The 22,215-nt window shown below is 46.3% G+C and overlaps 1 protein-coding gene across 1 annotated transcript in view; it reads left to right on the top strand.

Annotated features, from left to right (window-relative positions):
* Window positions 1-22,215, top strand: part of LOC111155908 (neuronal PAS domain protein 2) — a 152,207-nt gene that overhangs the window by 89,846 nt on the left and 40,146 nt on the right. Inside the window, exons 3-5 of the mRNA XM_022516372.1 lie at window positions 2,088-2,242; window positions 6,522-6,613; window positions 12,243-12,332. Coding sequence (XP_022372080.1) covers window positions 2,088-2,242; window positions 6,522-6,613; window positions 12,243-12,332 — 337 coding nt within the window. The remainder of the gene's footprint in view (window positions 1-2,087; window positions 2,243-6,521; window positions 6,614-12,242; window positions 12,333-22,215) is intronic.

Genomic DNA, 22,215 nt, shown 5'->3' with positions numbered 1-22,215 from the left:
ACACCTGCATTCAGTCTGTGACTCTGAGAAGACATATATGAGGGTGGTTACTTGGCTAAGAATGAGGCCTTTGTAGGAACCCCTTAAGGGTGTCAGGTCCTCCCCCAAATCCAAGAAGGTTAGGAATGAGGGAAAAGTCAGGAAAAGGAGATGGTTATGTATGGGTGGTGATCACACACTTGAGGTAAGCTTTGAAGAATTGCCTCAGGTATTATCAGGAAAGAACCCAAACCGAGATATAATCACAAAGGACAACTTGCCAACGGGTGTGTTGAATTAAAGGCAGGTCGTGTGTCCTTAGTAGAGACAAGCAGGGTGGTTATGGCCCTGTGACATCTGAGAAGAGGATATTTGCCCTGTGTCCCTATATTTGCAGGGGCTGCTTGGGGAAGCAGAATCTTTATTGACACTTATACTTGTCGGTATGGATACCGACCCCAAGGGAGGTGCAGCCCTCTGATGGGAATTTGCTGAACTGTCACAAGCCACCAGCACCCTGTCCTGACTGTACGTTGGCCAGTAGCCTCCTAATAAGTGATCAGCTGCCCTGGGTCCCTTGATGCCAGGCCCCAGGGTGCCGAGAGCAGTGGGTAGACCAGTTGGATGGGCCCCGCAGCTGAGGCCCCTGTCCTCCCAGTGAGCTGACTGTGGAACAAGTCCATCCTGGATGAAATGAGGAAGGTGGGTCCATTTTTTATCACCTTCCGTTAAAGTGACTGTTGATGAGGGGCTAGTCCCATGGGGTGGAGAGCCAGCCCCTGGGTCTGTGGTATGTCGTTAAATATCAAGACCTCTAGAGTGGTGCTGCTTCCCAGGGCAAGGGCAGACTTCCTGCAACACATGCTCCTTGTTTGACTATCTATAGAACGGCCCATATAGCTGTGTTTTCCTGTTCCAGTTCCTGAGGACTCCAGGCTTGCTCAGAGGTCCCCTCCCCTCAAGCCAAGTGGCTCTACTTTGATCTCTGTGTAGATGTGCGGTGTAGTGTGTCGTTTTTAAAATATTTATTTTTTTTTAGAGTAGGTGTAAGTTCACAGAAAAACCGAGCAGAAGGTACAGAGAGTTCCCATATATCCCCTGTCCCTGTGTACGGACAGCCTCCCCATTACCAATAGCCCCCAGTGGATACAATGGATGAACCCACGCTGACACATCACTACCCCCCAGAGTCCACACTTGACATCAGCACCCACTCTTGGTGTTGGATATTGTGTGAGTTTGGCCAAATGTAAGATGATGTGGGTCCACCATGATCATATCATACAAGGCATTTCACTGCCCTAAAAACCCTCTGTACCCCACCTATTTATCCATCCCCAGCCCACTGATCTTTTCACTGTCTCCATAGTTTTGCCTTTTCCAGAATGTCATATAGTTGGAACCTGTGCAGTATGTAGCCTTTTCAGAATGGCTTCTTAAGTATTATGCATATAAGGCTCCTCTATGTCATCTTGTCAAAGGTTCATCTGCTTAGCAGCTTGACAGCCATACGCGCTCTCTGTCATACGTTGGCCCCAGGTCGAGCACGGTTTTGCAGTCATTTTCGTGTGGGATGTGCCTTGTCTCCCCACAGGATGATGAGCTCTGGGGCAGAGGCCAGGACATATGCCCTGTGTGGCACAGCTCTCTGCCAGACACTCAGGGCACCTGGCTTACCCTTGTAACTTGATGCTGAGGGCTGCATGCTCTGGGGTGGAGGGGACATGGTTAGAGCCTAGGGAAGAGCTTTCAGAGCAAAACCCTGTGGGTTGCAGCCGTGTACACAGCATGTCATTTGCTCTCTGAAGTTTAAAGCTCCATGAAGTCAGAGCAAGCAGCATCTGGCAACAGAGCTAATCTGTGTAAGATTTTTGCATCTGAGTCAGAACTTGCTTATTAACACTGTCTGTCTTTGTGGCCAAGAGTCTGGCAAAACATTTTTTTGTCCCCATTACCCAACTCTGAAATGTGGCGAACATTACTTTCCCTGAAAGGGTTCTGATAAGATGATCACAACAGAACACACTCCAATGGAAAGTACCTCCATTTCATAATAAAGCCTTTATGGAGTGGAATGTTCCAGTAACCTGTGTGTTCTGTGTTTACAGAGCTTCTCGAAACAAGTCTGAGAAGAAGCGTCGGGACCAGTTCAATGTTCTCATCAAAGAACTTAGCTCCATGCTCCCTGGCAATACGCGGAAAATGGACAAAACCACCGTGCTGGAAAAGGTCATTGGATTTTTGCAGAAACACAATGGTAAAGGTTACATTTTTCTCCATTTTTATTCCATTCCTGCCCTTTTTTGGTGATGACTGAATCAAGGTGGTGTTCTGCTTGGCTCTCTCTTTCCAGCAAAGCCCAATCTCATCAGTCACGGGCTTCCTCTTGCAAAGGCACTCCACCCTCTTTAATATCCCACCTCCAGCAGGTTTGGGAAAGGACACTCCCCTCCCAAATTGCTTTATTAGCCAGAGGAGAGAATCCAAAGCAGCCTCACAGGTAACACCCAGCCTAAGTGGAGTGACGTTAACCGTGGGAGTGTCTTGATTAAAAATGTCTGCAGCAAGCACTTTTCATTCAGCTCGGAAGACAAGCAATGCCCAAGAATTCATTTTCCAAATGAATTCTTCTGCCAAAGTGGACTGGTTTCTCCAACCCCCCCTGCCATGGCCCCTGAACTCTTTGGCCTTCTGAGGTACGCCATGGCAAAAATACACTGAAAATCAGGAATTTACTTACTTCAAATCCATTTTTTTGATTAAGAGATAATTCACGTGCCATAAAATTTGCCATTTTAAAGTTTATAATTCAATGGTTTTAAGTGTATCCAAAAGGCTGTGCCACCGTTAATACTAATTTTCTCATCCCATAAAGTGGTCACTGCCCATTTCCCCTCCCTCCAAATCCTGACAATCACTCAACTACTTTCGCTCCTTCTAGATTTGCCTAGTCTAGGCATTTCATACAAATGGAACCATCCAGTATGTGGTCCTTGGTTTCTGGCTTCTTTCACTTAGCATTCATATTTTAGCAAGCACTTGTGTTTTACTCCACATTATGGCCAATAATATCTATTGTATGGATATACCACATTCTGCTTAGCCACGTATCAGTTCATGGCTTTTGGTTTGTTTCTACTCTTTAACCAGTATGAATAATGCTTCATGTATGGTTCTTTGCATGGTTATATATTTTCAGTTCTCTTGGACTTATTTCTAGGATTAGAATTGCTCAGTCCAGTGGTAACTCAAGTTCAACTTTTTGAGGAACTGCAAACTGGTTTCTGTAGCAGCTGGACAGTTTTATACTCCCAGAAGCCATATATAAGGGTTTCAATTTCTCCACATCCTCACCAACGCTTGTTATTGTCTGATATGTGTGTGTGTGTGTGTGTGTGTGTGTGTGTGGTGTTTATTATTGCCTTCCTAAGGAGTATGAAGCAATTATCTCATTATGGTTTTGAACTTACTGGCCATTCACATATCTTCTTTAGAGAAATGTCTATTCAAATCCTTTGTCCATGGTTTAATTGGATTATCTATCTTTTTGTTGCTGAGTTGTTAAGAGTTCTTCATATATTCTGGATACTAGACCCTTATCAGATATATAATTTGCAAATATTTCCCCCCAGTCTCTGGGTTGCCTTTCACTTTTTTACCAATGTCCTTTGACACACAAATGTTTCCAAGTTTGAAGCCCAATTATCTTTTTTTGTAGTGCTTGTTTATGTGTATCTTAGGTATCTTATCTAAGAAACCATTGTCTAATCTAAACATATGAATATTTGCATCACCTATGTTTTCTTCTAAGAGTTTTTTAGTTTTAAGCCGTAGATTAAGTATCAAGCATATAAGCTATAGGGTGAGCATTTAGGTATTTGATCCATTTTGAGTTATTTTTTGTACAAGGCATAAGACAAGGAGTTGAAATTCATCCTTTTGCATGTTGATATTCAATTATCCCAGCATTCCTTTCTTTTTAAAAGCTTTTTAATACTTACAGAAAATATACAAATAATAACTGTACAATTGAATTATTTATCACACTGTATATTAGCAAACACAGCTAGGAATCCAACATCCAGCTCGGTAAGTACAAGCTTCTCCAGTAGATGCCCCTTCCTTCCTATTACCTCTGCCCTTGCCAGAAGTAATCTCTATTTTGACTTCTAATACTAGAGTTGGGCTATTGGGACCTTATTCAGATGGAATCATAAGATTATAAACACCATGTTTATGTGGTTAATCTGTTCTTCCATTGTTGTGGCTGGTTCGTTTTCATTGGTATATAGTATTCCATAATATGAAGTTACCACTTGACTCTATCCTTGAACTTAAGTCTTTCTCAAATCACCCTCTCTCCCTTTTACCTTTTTCCTTTAAACCCTTTACCTCTTAGCACTGACCACCCTACCCTGCTGCTCGCCTGTCGATGGTACCAAAAATAAATAAATAAATAAATTGGAGAGGGGTTAAGAGGGTTCAGTAGATATTAACGAGCAAGAAGAGTAGAATTCTCTTTTTTACCCCTTAACCATGACACCAAACATAATAAAGTCAGAAATGTCAGGTTATTGAGGAGATAATTATGATTCTTCTGTGCTTACAGTGATGCTTCTCTTTCATAGAACATTTTCCTAGACAAGATGATTTCATGGAAGAGGGCACAGCTAGGACATTAGAAAGTTTCATTATACTTTCTATTCTTTTATTGATTCTTTAATAATTGTATATACCTATTAAAAAGATGACAGTAATGATCTATCCTCCTTTTTTCTTCCAAAGCTGCCCAGGGGAGTGTAAAGAATATGTTAATTGCTTTTGTTAAAAGTCAGGGAAGAATAATCAAGCTGGATTGGAACAAAGTGTTGCAGCAGTATTCGACTGCCCCAGTAATTTAATCAGAATGGTTATGTTTCCTAAATGATGATTTGGCTAAGTGAAATAGCAGGTTGGTTCGATTACTAAGATATTTTGCACAAATTACTCAAACTAGGTCAGTGCCACTGAGAAGCAGGACAGCTGTTAAATAGGACAGCTGGGATCAAGTTCATCAGTGTGACATTTATGCTGGGCTCTGTCTGCTGCAGAATTACAGAATTGTCAAATCGGGACCTGGAAAGAATCAGTCAGCAGAAATGCGGCCTCCTAACACCAGGAGCGTCCATCTCTACTTCACCTTTTTTATAAGACTAAGGCCTACTGTGCACAGCCCCCTCAAAGGCAACCCTGATCACCTGTGGATCTCACTCATCCTCTGTGATTTTACGTTCCAAAGAGAGCAGAAAATTCATCAAAGATTTTATGGAGAAATACAGCGGTTAGACCAAAATTTGGATTAATCAAAAATAAAAACAAACAATAACTTCAGTTATAATCCAAGTGGACGTGAACTCCACGAGCATTCGCAGTAGAGCAGGGAACGCCATGGTCAGCATCTATTCCGGGCTCCCTGTGAGCCAGGCAGGCATTGTTCTAAGGGTTCTTGTATAGGAACACATGTGAGCTTCACAGCTGCTCGCCTGAGTTAATATTATTTCACAAGTGAGACAACCAAGGCACAGAGATGTTAGGCCACTCACCCAAGTTAGACTGCCAGTGTGGTGAGGAATCTATACAAGGTGGTCTGCCTCCAGATGCCAAGTTTTTAATACTACTCTCTCTCTTTCTATCAAATAAATAAACAAAATCTTAAAAAAAAAAAAAAAAAGATGGAGGATCAATTGAAGGAAAAACAAATATGCCTGATACAGCATTTGAGCTATCTGTAATAATCTTATCAGAGACATTTTAGTAATAAAACAAAATACACTTTCAAAAATGTGAAAGAACTCGAGTACTTAAGGTGTCCTCTGTATTCCAATGACTATTGAATTTACAAACATGAATAACATCTTCAGTACAAGGTAGTTGCAGAAATAAGCAAGGGATAGATCCATCCAGAAAAGGTTTGAGAAGAATAAATTCTGGCTTTAAAAGCAACTAAGTAACATGTATTTGTCTGACACATTGTACTTCAGTATCGGGAAATACTGAAAAATACATGACATTCTGCAGAGACACGGGAAGTCATTCACTACAAGTCTAAGGTGTGTCTGGAATTTTGAAAATGTCAGATCTCTAAAGTGTTCTGCTTTGCCTTGACCATGAAGCTGTAGCTTAGGACCATGTCCCACTGTCCCAGTCTTTGTTCCCATTGCCTTGATAGGTGGCGACTGTAACTCCCCACTGCTGAATTCAAGAGCACTGTGCTCATGCTACCGGCAGGGACTACGGCCACACTGAGGGTGGAGTTCTCTTCTCCTCAAGCCTCATTAAAAGGTGTGAAAACATCAAGAGACGCCTTTACGCACATCACATCCAAAGTTCTAGTCCTTGGAAATCAGGATAACCTATTTCCTTATCCTGGCTTCTTTAATTAAACAACACATAGGTTTACACAAAATTACATAGAAATAAGTGTGCTTCGTTTGTCCATTCTAATTCCAAGATACCTTTGACATAACCATTTATTTATGGTTTTGTTTTGTTTTGTTTTTTAGAAGTCTCAGCGCAAACGGAAATCTGTGATATTCAGCAGGACTGGAAACCTTCATTCCTCAGTAATGAAGAATTCACCCAGCTGATGTTGGAGGTGAAATGCGCTTTCCAATTAGCTTAATTAGTGGTCTCAAATCAAAACGTAGCTGCTTGTTCCAGATAAGACCCGGTCCCCGAAGCAAACAACTGTTCTTGACCCTGAAAAGAGGTCTTGAAACAGACACTCCTTAAAGCCCTGCATGCTATTGCTTGCTTTTTGGCTACTGAGTTTGGCAGTATGAGCAAGAATCCCAAAACCGGATGTGAGTGTGAGCAGGGTGAACCTGCTCATGGTCTCCCAACCAGAGGACACCAGTGGGGGACCCAGGGGGACAAGGGTGCCGGTAGGTAGGAGGGGAAAGAGGGAGGAAAAAGCCCATCTCTGCACTGTCTTTGTGGCTCAGAGTCTCCTCTTTAGAATGCAATGATTATATGTTTCCTTTAGTAGAACACATTTTGAAAACAAAAGTTTTCTTTTAAAGTTGGGCTTTTAACTCGAGCTCACATTACATCAACACAGCATGTGGGTGTCTATCGTAAGTGACCCTGAGCCTTCCCACCCGGCACACGCCCTTTCTGGGCTGAGGAAGATGCTCACATTTCTTCCGCCAGAACGTTAGGTGCCCACACCCATCTACAGGGACGTATTTGTGGAAATCCGGCCGAGCTGGGCCAGTGGCCTTCTTCAGTGTCCTGTGTTTACATTTGGCTGAAACCCCTCTGCAGAGATGAGGATGAGTCTCTCTGTGGCGGGGTGCTCTGAGGTCTTAGCTGGGGATTAGGCTGGGAGTGCATGGACATGACAGTGGAGGGAAAGAAGGCTCCAGACGTGGCATGTCTGGGCCCTTGAAGAGGAAACCGAGACAAATGAGCTCAGTGAAAGGAAGTTAGATGCTGGCTACATGTCAGCGGTTCCTGGCAGAGTTTTTGGAAAGTGGCTTCTTTCTTTATCTCATCTTAGGTGCGTGTATAAGACTGATGTAAACTTTAATTTACATAGATTAACTATGCAGAAAACAGAAAGTACTGGAGTAAGAAAATGCCAGAATGAAGATGTCCAAATATTATGAAATATAAGCGCATTAATGAACATTTGCATAAAATGAAAGATACTTAAATCTACATGGGAACTATATTTAAAGAAAATACAGAACTTTCTCCAGAAGCAATGCATTTTAAGTATGTTAAATTTAGAGCAGCTTGTGAAATATAATGTTGAATTAATGCATCATTATGCTACTTTACATAAACCGTTTTATCTTTTAATTCTTAGGGACAGTAGTTAAAACGCATAACCCTGTAGAACCCAGCCCCTTTTTAAGAGCCTGTAGCACATCCTTCCTTTTTCTTCCTCCCACTGACTTTCAAGATATCAAAAGTGTCTGAGGAAACAAGACTTTTAGAAAGTTAAAAATGGATACATATTTGGGCTGAAAGGCAGGACTGAGATTCAGGAGACTAGAATTTCTAGAAAAGTAAGATTTTAGATTGGTATGTATATTCCTTCTGCACGTTCCCTGGCTCCCAGTATAGACTCCTTAAAGCGAATCTGAAGGAATCGTGCCCGATGAGTGGATTAAGTCTGAAATTAATCCTTCTGGGATTAGCCTTCTGGGCAAATTGCTGCTTTGAGGAGCCTGGGAAACCCACCCAGTACTACTTCGGATTTATCTCTGTTTTAAGCTTCTGTCCTGACCTGTTGCTCTTCAGGAGACACAGACCTGGCCCAGAGTAACAGTACTTCTAGTATCTTCTGGATGGCCTGGGCCCCACGGGGCCCCCACAGGATGAGATTGTCACCATTTGCCACTAGGCAAATGCTTACTCGTGTGTGTGTGTGTGTGTCCCTTTCCAGCCACACAACCTCTCCTTTCCCAGAGCCATTTCAGGGACTGTGAGGAATTCAGATGCCATGCCTTGGTAACCATGAGGTTCCTGTTTTAAAGCAGGACAGAACCCATCAGCCCCCAAGGTGCTGAGCCACCGGTGCCCTCTTTTTTTTTTTTTTAATTTTTTGAATTTATTTTCAACGTAACAGTATTCATTGTTTTTGCACCACACCTAGTGCTCCATGCAATCCGTGCCCTCTCCAATACCCACCACCTGGTTTCCCCAACCTCCCACCCCCCGCCCCTTTAAAACCCTCAGATTGTTTTTCAGAGTCCATAGTCTCTCATGGTTCACCTCCCCTTCCAATTTCCCTCAACTCTCTTCTCCTCTCTAACTCCCCTTGTCCTCCATGCTATTTGTTATGCTCCACAAATAAGTGAAACCATATGATAATTGACTTTCTCTGCTTTACTTATTTCACTCAGCATAATCTCTTCCAGTCCTGTCCATGTTGCTACAAAAGTTGGGTATTCATCCTTTCTGATGGAGGCATAATACTCCATAGTGTATATGGACCACATCTTCCTTATCCATTCGTCCGTTGAAGGGCATCTTGGTTCTTTCCACAGTTTGGCGACCGTGGCCATTGCTGCTATAAACATTGGGGTACAGATGGCCCTTCTTTTCACTACATCTGTATCTTTGGGGTAAATACCCAGGAGTGCACTTGCAGGGTCATAGGGAAGCTCTATTTTTAATTTCTTGAGGAATCTCCACACTGTTCTCCAAAGATTATCCACCATGACCAGGTGGGATTCATTCCTGGGCTACAAGGATGGTTCAACATTCACAAATCAATCAATGTGATAGAACAAATTAATAAGAGAAGAGAGAAGAACCACATGGTCCTCTCAATTGATGCAGAAAAAGCGTTTGACAAAATCCAGCATCTGTTCCTGATTAAAACACTTCAAAGTATAGGGATAGAGGGAACATTCCTGAACTTCATAAAATCTATCTATGAAAGACCCACAGCAAATATCATCCTCAATGGGAAAAAGCTTGCAGCCTTCCCGTTGAGATCAGGAACACGACAAGGATGCCCACTCTCACCACTCTTGTTCAACATAGTATTAGAAGTCCTAGCAAGAGCTATCAGACACCGGTGCCCTCTTGATGTGACTTCCTCCTCCTTCCCTCTTCTCTCGGAAAGCCCCCAGCCCAGACTCTGGGAGGATGCGCACATGGTCGTGGGGTTTGAGAGAGAAAAAGTGCCTTGGTTGCAGACCAGCCAGGCAGGCACCATGTTAGCGCTAGAGAGGATGGCTACAAGCTCCTGAACACGTTGACTCAGACGAAGGGGCAGCTCTTGCTGGCTGGCCACTACCAGGTTTGTAGCATTTCTTCTGAATTATATTCAGAAGAAAAGCTACAGCCATTTTTTCTCTTAGCCCAGAGCTTGTCCCTGGAGAACACAGGAAGCATCAGGAATCAGGAATTGGCAGAAAGGGGTGTTTTTATTTCCTTCTGGTGTGTGGCAGGTATAAAACTGGGGCCATGGTGGCATTTTTGGCATCCCTGAAGCTGCTGTCGCAGTTACCTTCACTTTGAGACTTTGCAGTGAGTCTGCTGAGTCCCTCAGATGGGGCTGATGGGATCTTCTAGAACCCTGGCAAGTGTGCTCCAAGCAGTGACTTAGCACACCTCTTGTGCATTTCATGGGAGACCCCAATTATCTGATGAAAGTTACCTCCCATCTATAAATACCTTCAGTTTTTTAACACCCACATGCTTTACAGTCCAAGAGGGACTTGGGCCCGCTGCACAAGAAGATCATTTGAACTGCTTCTCTTTTCCCAATACACTGCCCTGCATTTTCAAAAAAGGTCCAGCCAACATCCTCAAGAGTGCCCCAGTCTCTTAAAGTTCACCTCCAGGAGTGCCACAAATAGAACTAAAAAACCATTAGGAAAAGAAACAAAAGGAACCAAGATGTACCTCTGGGTTCACCGTGACCCATAAATCTTATTGGGGATTTCTTAACCTTGGCCCTATCGATGCCTCGGACCTCATCATTCTTTGTTTTGGGGGTGTCCTGTGCATTGTGGGACTTTCCAAAGCATGCTTGGCCTCTACTCACTGGATGCCAACAGCACCCACCCCAGTAGTGACCACCAAAAACATCTGTTACCATCCCTAGATGTCTCCCAACAGAGGTGGGTAGGAGAGGGGGCAAAACTGCCCCAGTTGAAAACTACTGACGGAACCCAAAAGGATGAGGTCCACTTAAGGAACACGCTTTAATATATTTTTCAGTCTTAAATCCTGCAATATGTAAGTGTAAAATAATAAATGACCCTAGTGTTCATTTTCCTGATGAAGAGAGCTTTCTCCCGTTCTGGCACGGTGCCCTTCATGGTTAGTGGACCATTTCCGCTTCCTGTTGCAATGCACCTAGTTGCACCCTCCAAACTGAACGAATCAGTGCCCTTTTGGCTTGGCAGACTTCCAGTAACACCCTGGGAGGAACTAGCTAAGTGCATACAAAATGTTTCCAGAACTTTCTAAGCACATATTTCGGTGTGACTTTTTTTTTCTCTTAAAGCGGAAAAATTCTCATATTTGAGGAAGATCCTATTTCAAAGATGTAGTCAGTACAAAGTGATAGGTTTACAGTAACTGTCCGCCTGAGCATATTACTCCCTCAGAGACTCATTTTCCAGTGAGATGGGCTTGTTTTAATCTTTTCCATCTATTCTGTGCCTCTGTATAGCCTGTTGCCAGGATGACCCCATTCAGTGCTGAATGACACAGTCTGAATTTTTTTATTTTAATTTTAATTTTTAAGGATTTTTAAAATTATTTTTATTAACATATAATGTATTATTTGCCCCAGGGGTACATCAGTCCTACACACTTCACAGCACTCACCGTAGCATATACCCTCCCCAATGTCCATAACACAGCCACCCTGTCCCTCCCTCTCCAGCCCCCAGGAACCCTCAGTTTGTTTCCTGATATTAAGAGTCTCTTGTGATTTGTCTTCCTCCCCAGTCCCATCTTGTTTTATTTTTCCCTCCCTTCCCCCTAGAACCCCCACCCTGCCTCTCAAATTCCTCATATCAGAGAGATCATATGATAATTATCTTTCTCTGATTACACAGTCTGAATTTTTGAAATCTACTCTCAGATGTGTCTTATGAAAGCGTCATAAGGAATCTAAAAACAAAATAGCACAAGTGTCCGTGAGGAAACGTTCACAGCCTACCTCCTTTTCTATCAGAAGCACCTAGAGCAGCGAGCTCACATACAGCAGACACAGGAAGTAATGTGAATGTTCTTTACAAACAGTTCCATTGGGAGGCCTTCCTCCTGTGGCAGTGAATGTAGGCAGAGGTGAACCCTGACCGACGGTTGTTAATGCACCTGCTAGGTCCAATATCTTCTGGTAAATTGAACTCAAAGCGCTATTGGAGGTCAGGGGCTAAGAACCATCGAATATCACTGACATCTTTTTAATGGTAAATGTGAGGTTTCTGATTCAGCCCAACAGGATGCTTATCATTAAATTACCTAAGTAATTTCCATGGCTAAATCGAGTTTAAGGATACCAAGAGGTCCAATTTTCCAGGGAGCCCTTTAGTGCTTTTGCAAGCCCTTTGCCTGGGCTAGACGAACTCTGCATATGAAACCATCCTGTGTGCAAGGCTGAGAAGGGTAGTGAGGTTATTCATGGAAATATTCTAAGAACTCCAAAACAAAGTCAATGTCATAACAGGGGATCCTTTGCTTCGGTGACATTCTCCTCCACAAAGGCATCACTAAGGAATCTTCCACTGTTGGATTCTCTGCAGGCACTGGATGGCTTCATCATCGCAGTGACAACGGATGGCAGCATCCTCTATGTTTCTGACAGTATCACGCCTCTCCTTGGGCATTTACCGGTAAGTTTCTGCTCTGCTGACCTTTGCCAGTCCACATTATTATCTTCCCTTGAGAACCATTCAGATCTCAAATAGGAGGTGATGTAGTCAGAGAGGGTAACAAGGGTTAAGGAGTGTCCTCAACAAGGCCGAGGCCAGAGTCCCCGGGGGAGCCTTCTAGAGGAAGGGCAGGTGCAGGAATATGCTGTTCTAGAACAAACAAGGCACCAGGATCTCGAGGTGGCAAGATCCAGCAGGGGGATGTGGGTGCAGGTCCTCGTCCTCTGTGCCCCAGAAACCACGCAGGAGCTGAGCTGCTGAGAGAGTCTGGGCACAGTTAGCAGATCTTAGAGCCTGGCCAGAGGCTGATGTATGTCCTACAAAGGGAAAAGCTGACCTCCCGGGTCAACCAAGAGCTGGTGGAGGAATGCATAGCAGATGGCTGGAGATGGGACATGGTTTGGAGATCCCTGGGACATGTCTGAGATGGCAAGTAGGTGGTGGCTCTTCATGGTAAAAAAGGATCCATGACAGGGGTGATGGGGGCAGTGGGAGGAGAGTTGAAATATTCCGGGAAGATGCAGTTGGACCAGGGAAGTCTTGGGGAATGAGGAAGGTGTGGACAGCAGGACAAGCTCTGCCATCCCAGGGACTCCAGATGGAGGCTCAGAGGCAGGCTGGGTGCTGCTTGACAAAGGCCTTCTTAGATGGTCTCCCTCCCCTTCTTCCTCCCTCTATCCCTACATGCTTCCCTCTGTGCCTCTTGTCCTCCCTCCTCTCCTCCTCTTTGGGTAAACCTGCCTGGCACCCTCATAATCCCCAGTCGGAAGGACCTGGCTCACCAAGCAGCACCTGGCTGCTGGAGGTTCCCCCTCTGGGAACCCCTCAAGGGCATTTGGCCTGCCTTCCATTTCCTGCTACCCCGTTATTTATTCCTACAGACTATGACTTTGAATGACAGCTCTACCAGGAGCATCGTGATGGGGATAAAATCTCTCTTCTCTCTCCTTCCCACAAGTCCTGCCAAACCTCTTAACCCCACTGCTCCCCACTCCCAGTGCATCGGCGGTGGGGTAAGATGTGATAAGGAGGTTTACCGCTTCCCCTGGTTCCTGTACAAAGGCAATCTCGGAAATCACTGGAGGACCACGGCCCTTAGCTCTACCTGCTGGCGGGCAGCTCGCCTTCCTCGGGGTGAGGAGCCCAGCTTTGCCACTGGCCCAACATCCCATCTTGTGCTGGGTTACACTTTTCCTCAGAAGCTACTCCCCATCACATCGTTTCTGCGAATGATGCCGATCAAAGCTGCCGTCCACGTTCTTCCTTTGCTGGTCACTGTGTGGTGTAGCCCCAAAAAGCAGTTTTTACCTTGCTAGGCAGATGCCTTCGCATTACCCCCACTGCCTCTCTAACCTTTGTGTTTCAGCCCACTCCCTGCACCATCTCCAAGGTAGATTAGGGTTGGCTCATTCTCTCCCCTCTTGATGGCCATCAGAGAGACTGGTTCTCGCTTGACCCCAAGGAGGCAAGAGTTCAGGTTCGTCTTGCTTTTATCTGAGGCCAGAAGAGTGATGAGCTCAGCTCATCCAATCAGCCTGGCTTCTTCAGGCTAACCTGAGACGGCTGAGGAAAGAAGCAGCAATGGGGTGCTTCTTGGGAGGGGTTTGTATTTTGTCTTGAATGGACAGGATTGGGCCATGACAGGCGCTGATTGAAAGCAATGACACGGAGCCTCCTTAATGACCCAGGAATGAGATTCAAGAGCCCAGAGCTGTTTGAGGAAACAGGATTTGCACTGTTCTGCTTTATGCTCTTGTAATTATCTGATGACCCAGTTGCTATATGTGGCAGAGGGGACTTAGAAAGTGAGTCGGGAATTCTAATTTGAAATTACAGAGCAATTTAGGACCCACCTTTATGAATTATTTTCTAACTCTGGAAGGAGCAGAAATGAACCCATGTCTAGCTTATGAATGTTAGACCCATAATGAATCATGAGTGTCTGTATATAGACCCACACGCAGACACACATAGAGTCAGCCCTTAAACTCTCCAGTGGAGGTGAGCCTAGGATGGACAATTTAACATCTATTTACTTCTAACTCTGATTTTCTGGTTTTTACCAAGAGCACTGCCTGCTTTTCCTTTTTTACTTAGCATTCGCTTGCATCTTTGCTCTCAAGCAAGGACAAGAGCGATTAAGGATGGAAACTTACCTGGTGCCAATCAGTAACCGGCTGTCTGAGCAGAGGAGACCCTCTGAGAGGAATGCCTCTAGCACCCCTACTTTACAAAGGAGGAGATCCCAGGGGGCCAAGCCAGTGAGGGCAGAGCAGGGCTGAAACCAGGAGCAACTGCCCTCAGAGCCCAAGCTCCTTACCACTCTGCTCTGGTGTCTTCCTGAAGCCAAGGATTTGGGTTGCTATGGGAGAATTCTGCTTTTGTTTTAATTCACTTCAATTTGGACTTACTTATTACTCAGCAGGAGCACAGGATTTGTCCATGGATGACACAGCCATTGAAAAGTCCCATGTGAGTCACTCACAATGTACCAAGCACCATTAAGAGTCCCTTACATGAGTTCATGGGTGTAAAGCACTTGGAATAGTACCTGGCACAGACCTAGAGCTAAATTACATTTGCTGTGGAGAATTATAATGCTTAGGAAGAGAGGATGGGGAAGGAAGGCATGTCCAACAGAGGTACAGTGTGGGCAGGGCAGGAGGCCATGGGCCCCAGCAGCCGTGCCCTTTGTTGGTATCAGAGGCTGGCATGCCAGGGGTTGGGTCCCACTGCCCCTTGTAGGGCCTGGGGTTGGAGGCCCGTCGGTGACTAGGAAGGTTGAGGGATAAAAAGCAGCAAGAATTCCTTTCTTCTTTTGAGACCGTCAGGCTACTGTCTCTCTGTCTCTTTCCTACTACTAGAAACTCAGACGTGGCAAAAGCTCACATGATAGATTTTTGTATAGCAATTTTCTGATGCAATATTCTAGAGCTTTCTTTCCCAATTTGATAGAAAAAAGAAAACAGCTCAAAGCAGGAAACAGTTTTAAGACAAAGTCAAAACTTTCCTGGGGTGGTGACACCAGCACATTTTGGTGTCTAGAATTAACACAAGCAGTCAAAGAAGCAATGTGGGCATCGTCGATGAGCATGTGGATGGAGGACCAAGAGCTAAAGGGAGCTTCTGGGATGAAAACCTTCCAGGAAAGATATAACATGCCTCTGATGGAATTAGGAAAGAATATGGCTGAGGCAGACCCAAATGAGAGACCCAAAGTAGGCATAAACTGTATTTCCTATTGGGACTTTTGTTTGTTTCTGAAGAACCTAATTTCCCTGTTTTGATTTGTTAATGATTGCCATGTTTGCTTAACGAACTGGACCATGCTGTCTGTACATAAGGCAGAGGTCCTGTCTCCAGGCCTGAACATAGACCCGAGGTGCCTAAGTGTCTGTTGAGTGAGGGGCTGAGCCCTTAAATGGGGCTGCTACCTTGGGAGCAATTGCAAACAGCTCAGCAGGAGAGGGAATTGCCTCCAAAGTAGGAAACGTGGGCATGGACAGCACCACGTCCCTGGGAAAATAATCCAAGGCACAAGTGATTATAAATGTGCAGAAATCTACAAACCGAAAACTACTTCCATGGAATGCTGGTTCGCCCAGTGAAAGCTCCAGCAAGCAGTACAAGATGAAAGAAGGATAAAGGGCCAGGTTCCCATGGTCAGGGTCACAGCAAGGAGAGGCGGTCGCAAGTCCATGAAACACCTCCCAGGGGATGTCGCTCTGCCCTTCCTTCCCCGTCCTGTCCTCCCCTGCCAGAAGAACACAACTGATCCCGGGCATCTGGTCAGAGATGCCTCTGGGCGGGACCCAAACAGTGGGTCGCTCTGTCTAGGAGGGCTATAGCAGGTGTGGCTGCATGCAGCTCAGAGTTGGTCACAGGTTAAAGGAGTCCAGGTCACCAGTTTATTTTATTTCATTTTATTTTATTTTATTTTATTCATTTTATTTATTTATATATAGAGAGAGAGAGCACAAGCATGGGGAGCAGCAGGCAGAGGGAGAAGCAGACTCCCTGCTGAGCAGAGAGCCCAGCATGGGCTCAATCCCAGGATCCTGGGATCATGACCTGAGCTGAAGGCAGGCGCTTAACTGACTGAGCCACCTAGGGGCCCCAATTTTCTCTATTTTAATATGTTTTGGATTTTTATAAAGCATGCTTACAAAAGTATGTATAAAACATTCCCTCAGTGTTTAAATTCATGATAGAGTGAGTGCAAACATACGGGTGGATATGTCTGGGACCACAGAACCTCCCCCGTCTGTTCTTCTCCCATCATACCCTCCACCTCCCAGCCAGAGATGACCGTTTTCCTGGCTTTTAAGATCATTGCTTCCTTGGTTTTCTTTGTAGTTCTACTCACTTTTGATTTGTCCCGCAACACGATGATTTAGTATTGTCTTCTGGCTAACTTTAGGAAAATAGAGTCTGGGAAATGGACTCCTGTTGCTCAACATTGTCTGTGAGACCCATCCATCTCAGACTGTTCGTGGTAGTGGTCATGGGTTTATGTCGTTGCTGCCTGGTTCTCCCCTGGAGGAATGTGCTAGGGTTTCTGCATCAGTTCCAGGTTGGAACTCCTGGAAGGTGCCTTTGTGAACAGGCTGCTTGTGTTTCCCGATGAACATTTGCAAGCATGTCGTGGAGAACTTACATGTAGGATGGCTGGATTGGATAGTGGGGGCAGCTTCACGGGTACCCGGTGACACCACGTTGTTAACGATGGTTGCACCATCTCCACCGGCAGAGTCGAGAGTTCTAGGTGCCCCATATCACAGCACATGGATTGGCAGGCTTCTTAGCATTTGTCAGTCTTGCGCATGAAGGTATCTCATGGAGTTTTAACTTGTTTTCCTCCCAATTACTAAGGAGATTGGGCATCTCTGCATATGCTTGTTGCTATTTGGATTTCCTCCTTTATGAACACAGTGCTTGTTCGGGTGTTTTGCCATTCTTCTACCAGACCATCTGGTTTGTTCCTTGTAATTTGGAGGCATTCTTTCCATGTTCTCGACACTAGTCCTCTGCCAGGTACTGTTTCGATCTCCTCCTGCTTGTTCTCCCTTAGGAGGTCTGGCTGGACACAGGCGCTCGACCACAGTTTATTAGTTTCCTGTGCTCACAACCTGGAGACCAGGATGCAGGGCCACATGGGACCACACCCTGGAGCAGCGACCCAGCAGGGACCGTGAGAAGCAGACTTCATAGTAACAAGACGGTGGGGTGCCCCTTGGTCCCTACAGGGGTGAGACCAGTTTATTTGAATAATTCGGCAGGCTGGCAGGGAACTAAACCCACTACTCAGGGATGAGCAGGAACCGTGCCTGCCCCGTCGACAAAGAGCGTTGTTTAGCTAGGGGGCCTTTCCATAGGGGCAGAGTGTGAAGGAAAACTTTCAGTTGGGCCCGTCGAGGGCCTCCCAGTTTTGCTAGGTGACAAGGCAGAATTTAACACTGAGTCTTCATTTTAGGACTTACACCATGGCTTATGTGTTACAAATATATTCTCTCCTCCTGTGGCTCCCCTCGCCCTCTCTAGGTTCTTTTCATGAACAGAGATTTTTTTATAGTTGGTACCTTTTATATCCTAATTAATTCTTCACTACTCTAGGGTCAAAGCCACTTCCTGTACGAGCTTCTAAATGCATGACCGTTGGGCCATCAGTTTGATTCTGAATCTAAAGTGCACCAAAACCTATTAGATGTGTCTCCAACTTCCTGGCCCTTTAGGGAGACTGAGGCCCTGACTGCTTCAGGGGAGCCCATTCCTGCCTCTTCTCAGTGTGAGGCTTCTCCACGATGTCTCACGATTGCCCCTTCTCCAAGACTTCTCACTGTGGCCAACACATCTCCAGCCAGAACTGCCAGGGTCTGTTTGGGTCCTTGCTGGACAGAGCGTCCCCCGGCTCCCTTCCAACTCAGTTGGCCGGCTTCTGTGAGCTCCGTGGATGGGCTCACTGAGCTCTGCTGGGTGCCACCAAACTGGTGCTGCTGGTTCCTGGGGTGAGAGGACAATGCCTTGCTGTGTCCCAAAGCACTTCGAGATCACCCCCAGGCTCCCAAGGGGCACAAGAAGAAACTTGGGAGAGGTTGCGATTTGGAATGAGGACAGGCGTTCGTGGTGAAAGTAGTCTTGGTAAAAATTCTTGAGAAAGCAACCAAGGACCTTCAGTAAGTTGGGGTAGAAAACCTTCTGTCTCCAACAGGTAAATGATAGTCCCGACACTGTGACTCAGCTGGCAAGATGGCTGCGGATGGCGCGCGCCCTCCCTTGTCTCCATAATTGCTGTCATTTTAATAAACAGAGCTCAGCTCATTCAAGGGACAGTTCAATTGCAGATAGAATTTATTCTGTGGTAAGCATGAGGGTTTAAATTTTCTAACTATCAGTGTTTGTGCTGCTTGTTGGCACGGGGAAATGGCATAATAGTAATATAATAGTGAATACATAGCGAGAGCTGGCTATGTGCCAGGCATGGCTCTGAGCCCTTTCTGGGTGTTAGCTCATAATCCTCACCATCCTTCCCACCAGCCTCCATCCGGGGTTCATCTTTATTCTGTGGGGAACCTGCAGCCCCAGCTGCCCCCACAGCCCTGTGACCCGCCAGCCACCTTCCACAGAAGCAGCTCGGTCAGGCAGCCCCAGAGCCCTGCTCTCTGTCATACTCAGGACAGGGGAGGGGGGCTTCCACCTGGCTCTCCAAGAAAAAGCCATGGAGTGACTTAGTCATCATTTTCTTGTATCTGCAGTGTCTTTAAGAAGAAAGACTGCTGTCGTCTGTGAGCATTAGTCATCATCTAAAAAACTAAAGGGAATGAGCTTAAAATAAAATCAAGAACATCAGAAGGAACTCGAAGAGAGCCCGAGGGAGAAAATGATAGCACAGGCTAGATAAGGGTTTGCAGAGTCTTTGCCTACGGAGATCAAGCCCGGGCACTGTCAAGTTGGGTGTCCCTCCTTTTCTTCCTCCTGTCCTTTATCAGCCACCAAGTGGTGTGCTCCTTCCTCACAGCCCCTGGACAGCTGGCTGCAAGAGTGGAGGGGCTCGCCTGCTCTGTTGTGTTTCTTCCAGTGCCCAAGGCAGTGGCTGGCACGTGGGGTCCCTGAGTCAGCTTTGGGTGGATTCTGTTGTTGAGTGACCTGTTTGCATGCCCCCTCCTGTGCATCACGTCTCCCTTTCCCTGTGCCTGTTCAGACTGACCTTCTCTAGCCTGATGGTGTCCTGTGCTCTGTCCTTCTTCAGGCCAGAGAGCACAGGTATGGTCCTGCCCTCCCCTCCTCTCGCCCCCTCAGTGGGTCCCATCACCCCCGCCCCAGGTGCTCAGGACAAGGCACTCACTCCTCTGCAGCCTTCTTGGTTCTGGCCTCACTTCTCTTTGCAGTATCTGCCTCCACCACTCTCCTCCCTCCCCTCTGATGCTTCTGTATGCACTGTGCCCTCTGCCTGGAGTGCCCTGGCTGCCCCACAGACACCATCTTTTTTTTTTTTTTTTTTTAAGATTTCATGTATTTATTTGACAGAAAGAGATACAGCAAGAGAGGGAACACAAGCATGGGTAGTGAGAAAGGGAGAAGCAGGCCTCCCGCTGAGCAGGAAGCCCGATGCTAGGATCCTGGGATCATGACCCGAGTCAAAGGCAGACACTTAACAACTGAGCCACCCAGGTACCCCCCACAGACACCATCTTGTCCCTTGGCTCCTGCTCAGGGATTCCCTCCTGTGGAAGTCATTTCCTGGGAGCCTCTCTGTCCTTATGCCTGGACCCTCTACACCACGCTCCGTGTTCTTGGGGTGCCTTATTTTTACTCCTGTTGTCATGCTTGCCCGCTTCCACTTCTTTCAACTAGTCAGTGCATTTTTTTTTTTAAATATTTTATTTATTTGAGATCACAAGTAGGCAAAGAGGCAGGCAGAGAGAGAGGAGGAAGCAGGCTCCCTGCTGAGCAGAGAGCCTGATGCGGGACTTGATCCCAGGACCCTGACATCATGACCTGAGCCAAAGGCAGAGCCTTAACCCACTGAGCCACCCAGGCGCCCCTATTCAGTGCATTTTTGTCGAAGGCCAATCACCATTCGGTATCAGGCACCCAGGCATGAAGCAGGTAGTTGGGGCCCCTGTTCTCCTGGAACTCCCGTTGGATGAGGCAGACAGAGGACACACATCAGCACGTGAACGGACAAGAAAACTTGGAGAACTTTCCTGAATGGTTATGAAACACCTCATCACACTGAGCATTCATTGAGTGATTGACCAGCAGCTCATGCCACCCTCACAGCTTCCTCACCTTTTGGTTGATGTGGGGGCAGAGCCACCTTTCAGTCCCAACCTCTGGGGCTCTCTGTATCTTGCTGTGACGTGGGCCTGGTCCCTCACGGGCCTTCTGGTCTGGCGGACCTGCCCCTCCCCAGCAGTTACAGGGCCACAGAACAAGTACAGCAGGGGCTTCAGAGGCCAGAGGCCAGCAGTGAGGGTAGCATCTGTGAGTGCTTCCTCAGGGCCAGCACCTTCAAAGCAGGGACCCGGAGGAGGCCCAGGAGTTAGCCAAACACAAGGAGAGGTGCACGATGTCCTCGCCTCAGGGTGCAGCCTGGGGAAGACCCAGAAGGAAGAAAAAGCTGGCCAACTTGAGAAAAGGAAATTTGGGGGGTGGGTATTACAAGCCTCAGAAGTGAATTGGGAGGTTCAGGCATCATCCTGGGAGCGTTTGGCAGCCAACAGACTGTTTTTTGTTTTGTTTTATTTTGAAGTCACGGCTATACCCAACATGGGGCTCAAACTCACGACCCTGAGATCAAGAGTCACTTGCACTATGGACCAAGCCAGCCAGGCACCCCTGCCAGTAGATCGTTTTAAACAAGGTGGTGACCTCATCTGATACAGGGCTCCTTCTGGCTGCTGGTGGGGAACACGTTGGACAGGGACAAAAGTCATTGTGGGAAGACCAGTTTGGTCATTTCATTCCCCAGATAAGAAATGACGGTGCTCTAGACTGGAGGTCGAAGCCATGGGAATAAAGGGAAGGGAGAGGATCTGAGAGAATATGAGGGAGGAGTGTGTCATAGCCCTTGGACATTGTTTGGATGCGAAGATGAGGGCAGAAGGGGGAGAAGCTGAAGATGCCACCAGAGTGTTTGGTATGGGCAAGTGACCCATTGGCAATACCATGGAGACATTGAGCACAGGGGAGGCAGAGGTATGAAGAATACCACTGGGGATGCATGTCAAATTCTGGTCTCCAGGGGGCACACAACAGAGAGTTACCTGGATATACAAATTCAAGGGTGTATAAGATTGTGTTTAAAAATACAGGAAAGGGGCTGCCTGGGTGGCTCAGTGGGTTAAGCCTCTGCCTTCAGCTCAGGTCCTGATCTCAGGGTTCTGGGATCAAGTCCCACATCAGGCTCTCTGCTAGGCAGGGAGCCTGCCTCCTCCTCTCTCTCTCTCTCTCTCTACTTGTGATCTCTCTCTCTGTCAAATAAATAAAATCTTTAAAAAAAAAATACAGGGAAGGAGGAGTTTTGAGGGAGACTGAGGCAGCAAGAGACATGTCTGTCTTCTCCCTCTCTCTCCTATGTCAGCTTGCACATGAACTAGTGAATATGGGAGCCATTAGCCACATGTGGCTTTTTTAATTCCAATGAAAAGAATTAAAATGAAATACAATTAAAAATGCCGTCTTCAGGAGCAACTGAGTGGCTCAGTGGGTGGAGCGTCCGACTCTTGGTTTCGGCCCAGGTCATGATCTCAGGATTGTGAGATTAAGTCCCGCATCGGGCTCCATGCTGGCTGTGGAGCCTGCTTGGGATTCTCTCTCTCTCTCTCTCTGCCCCACCCCCACT

Source organism: Enhydra lutris, unplaced genomic scaffold, assembly GCF_002288905.1.
Source record: "Enhydra lutris kenyoni isolate GAN:26980312 unplaced genomic scaffold, ASM228890v2 scaffoldscaffold44, whole genome shotgun sequence".
In the NCBI taxonomy this organism is placed as follows: domain Eukaryota; kingdom Metazoa; phylum Chordata; class Mammalia; order Carnivora; family Mustelidae; genus Enhydra; species Enhydra lutris.
The sequence above is the reverse complement of the archived record's forward strand: the minus strand, read 5'-3'. Positions and strand labels throughout refer to the sequence as shown.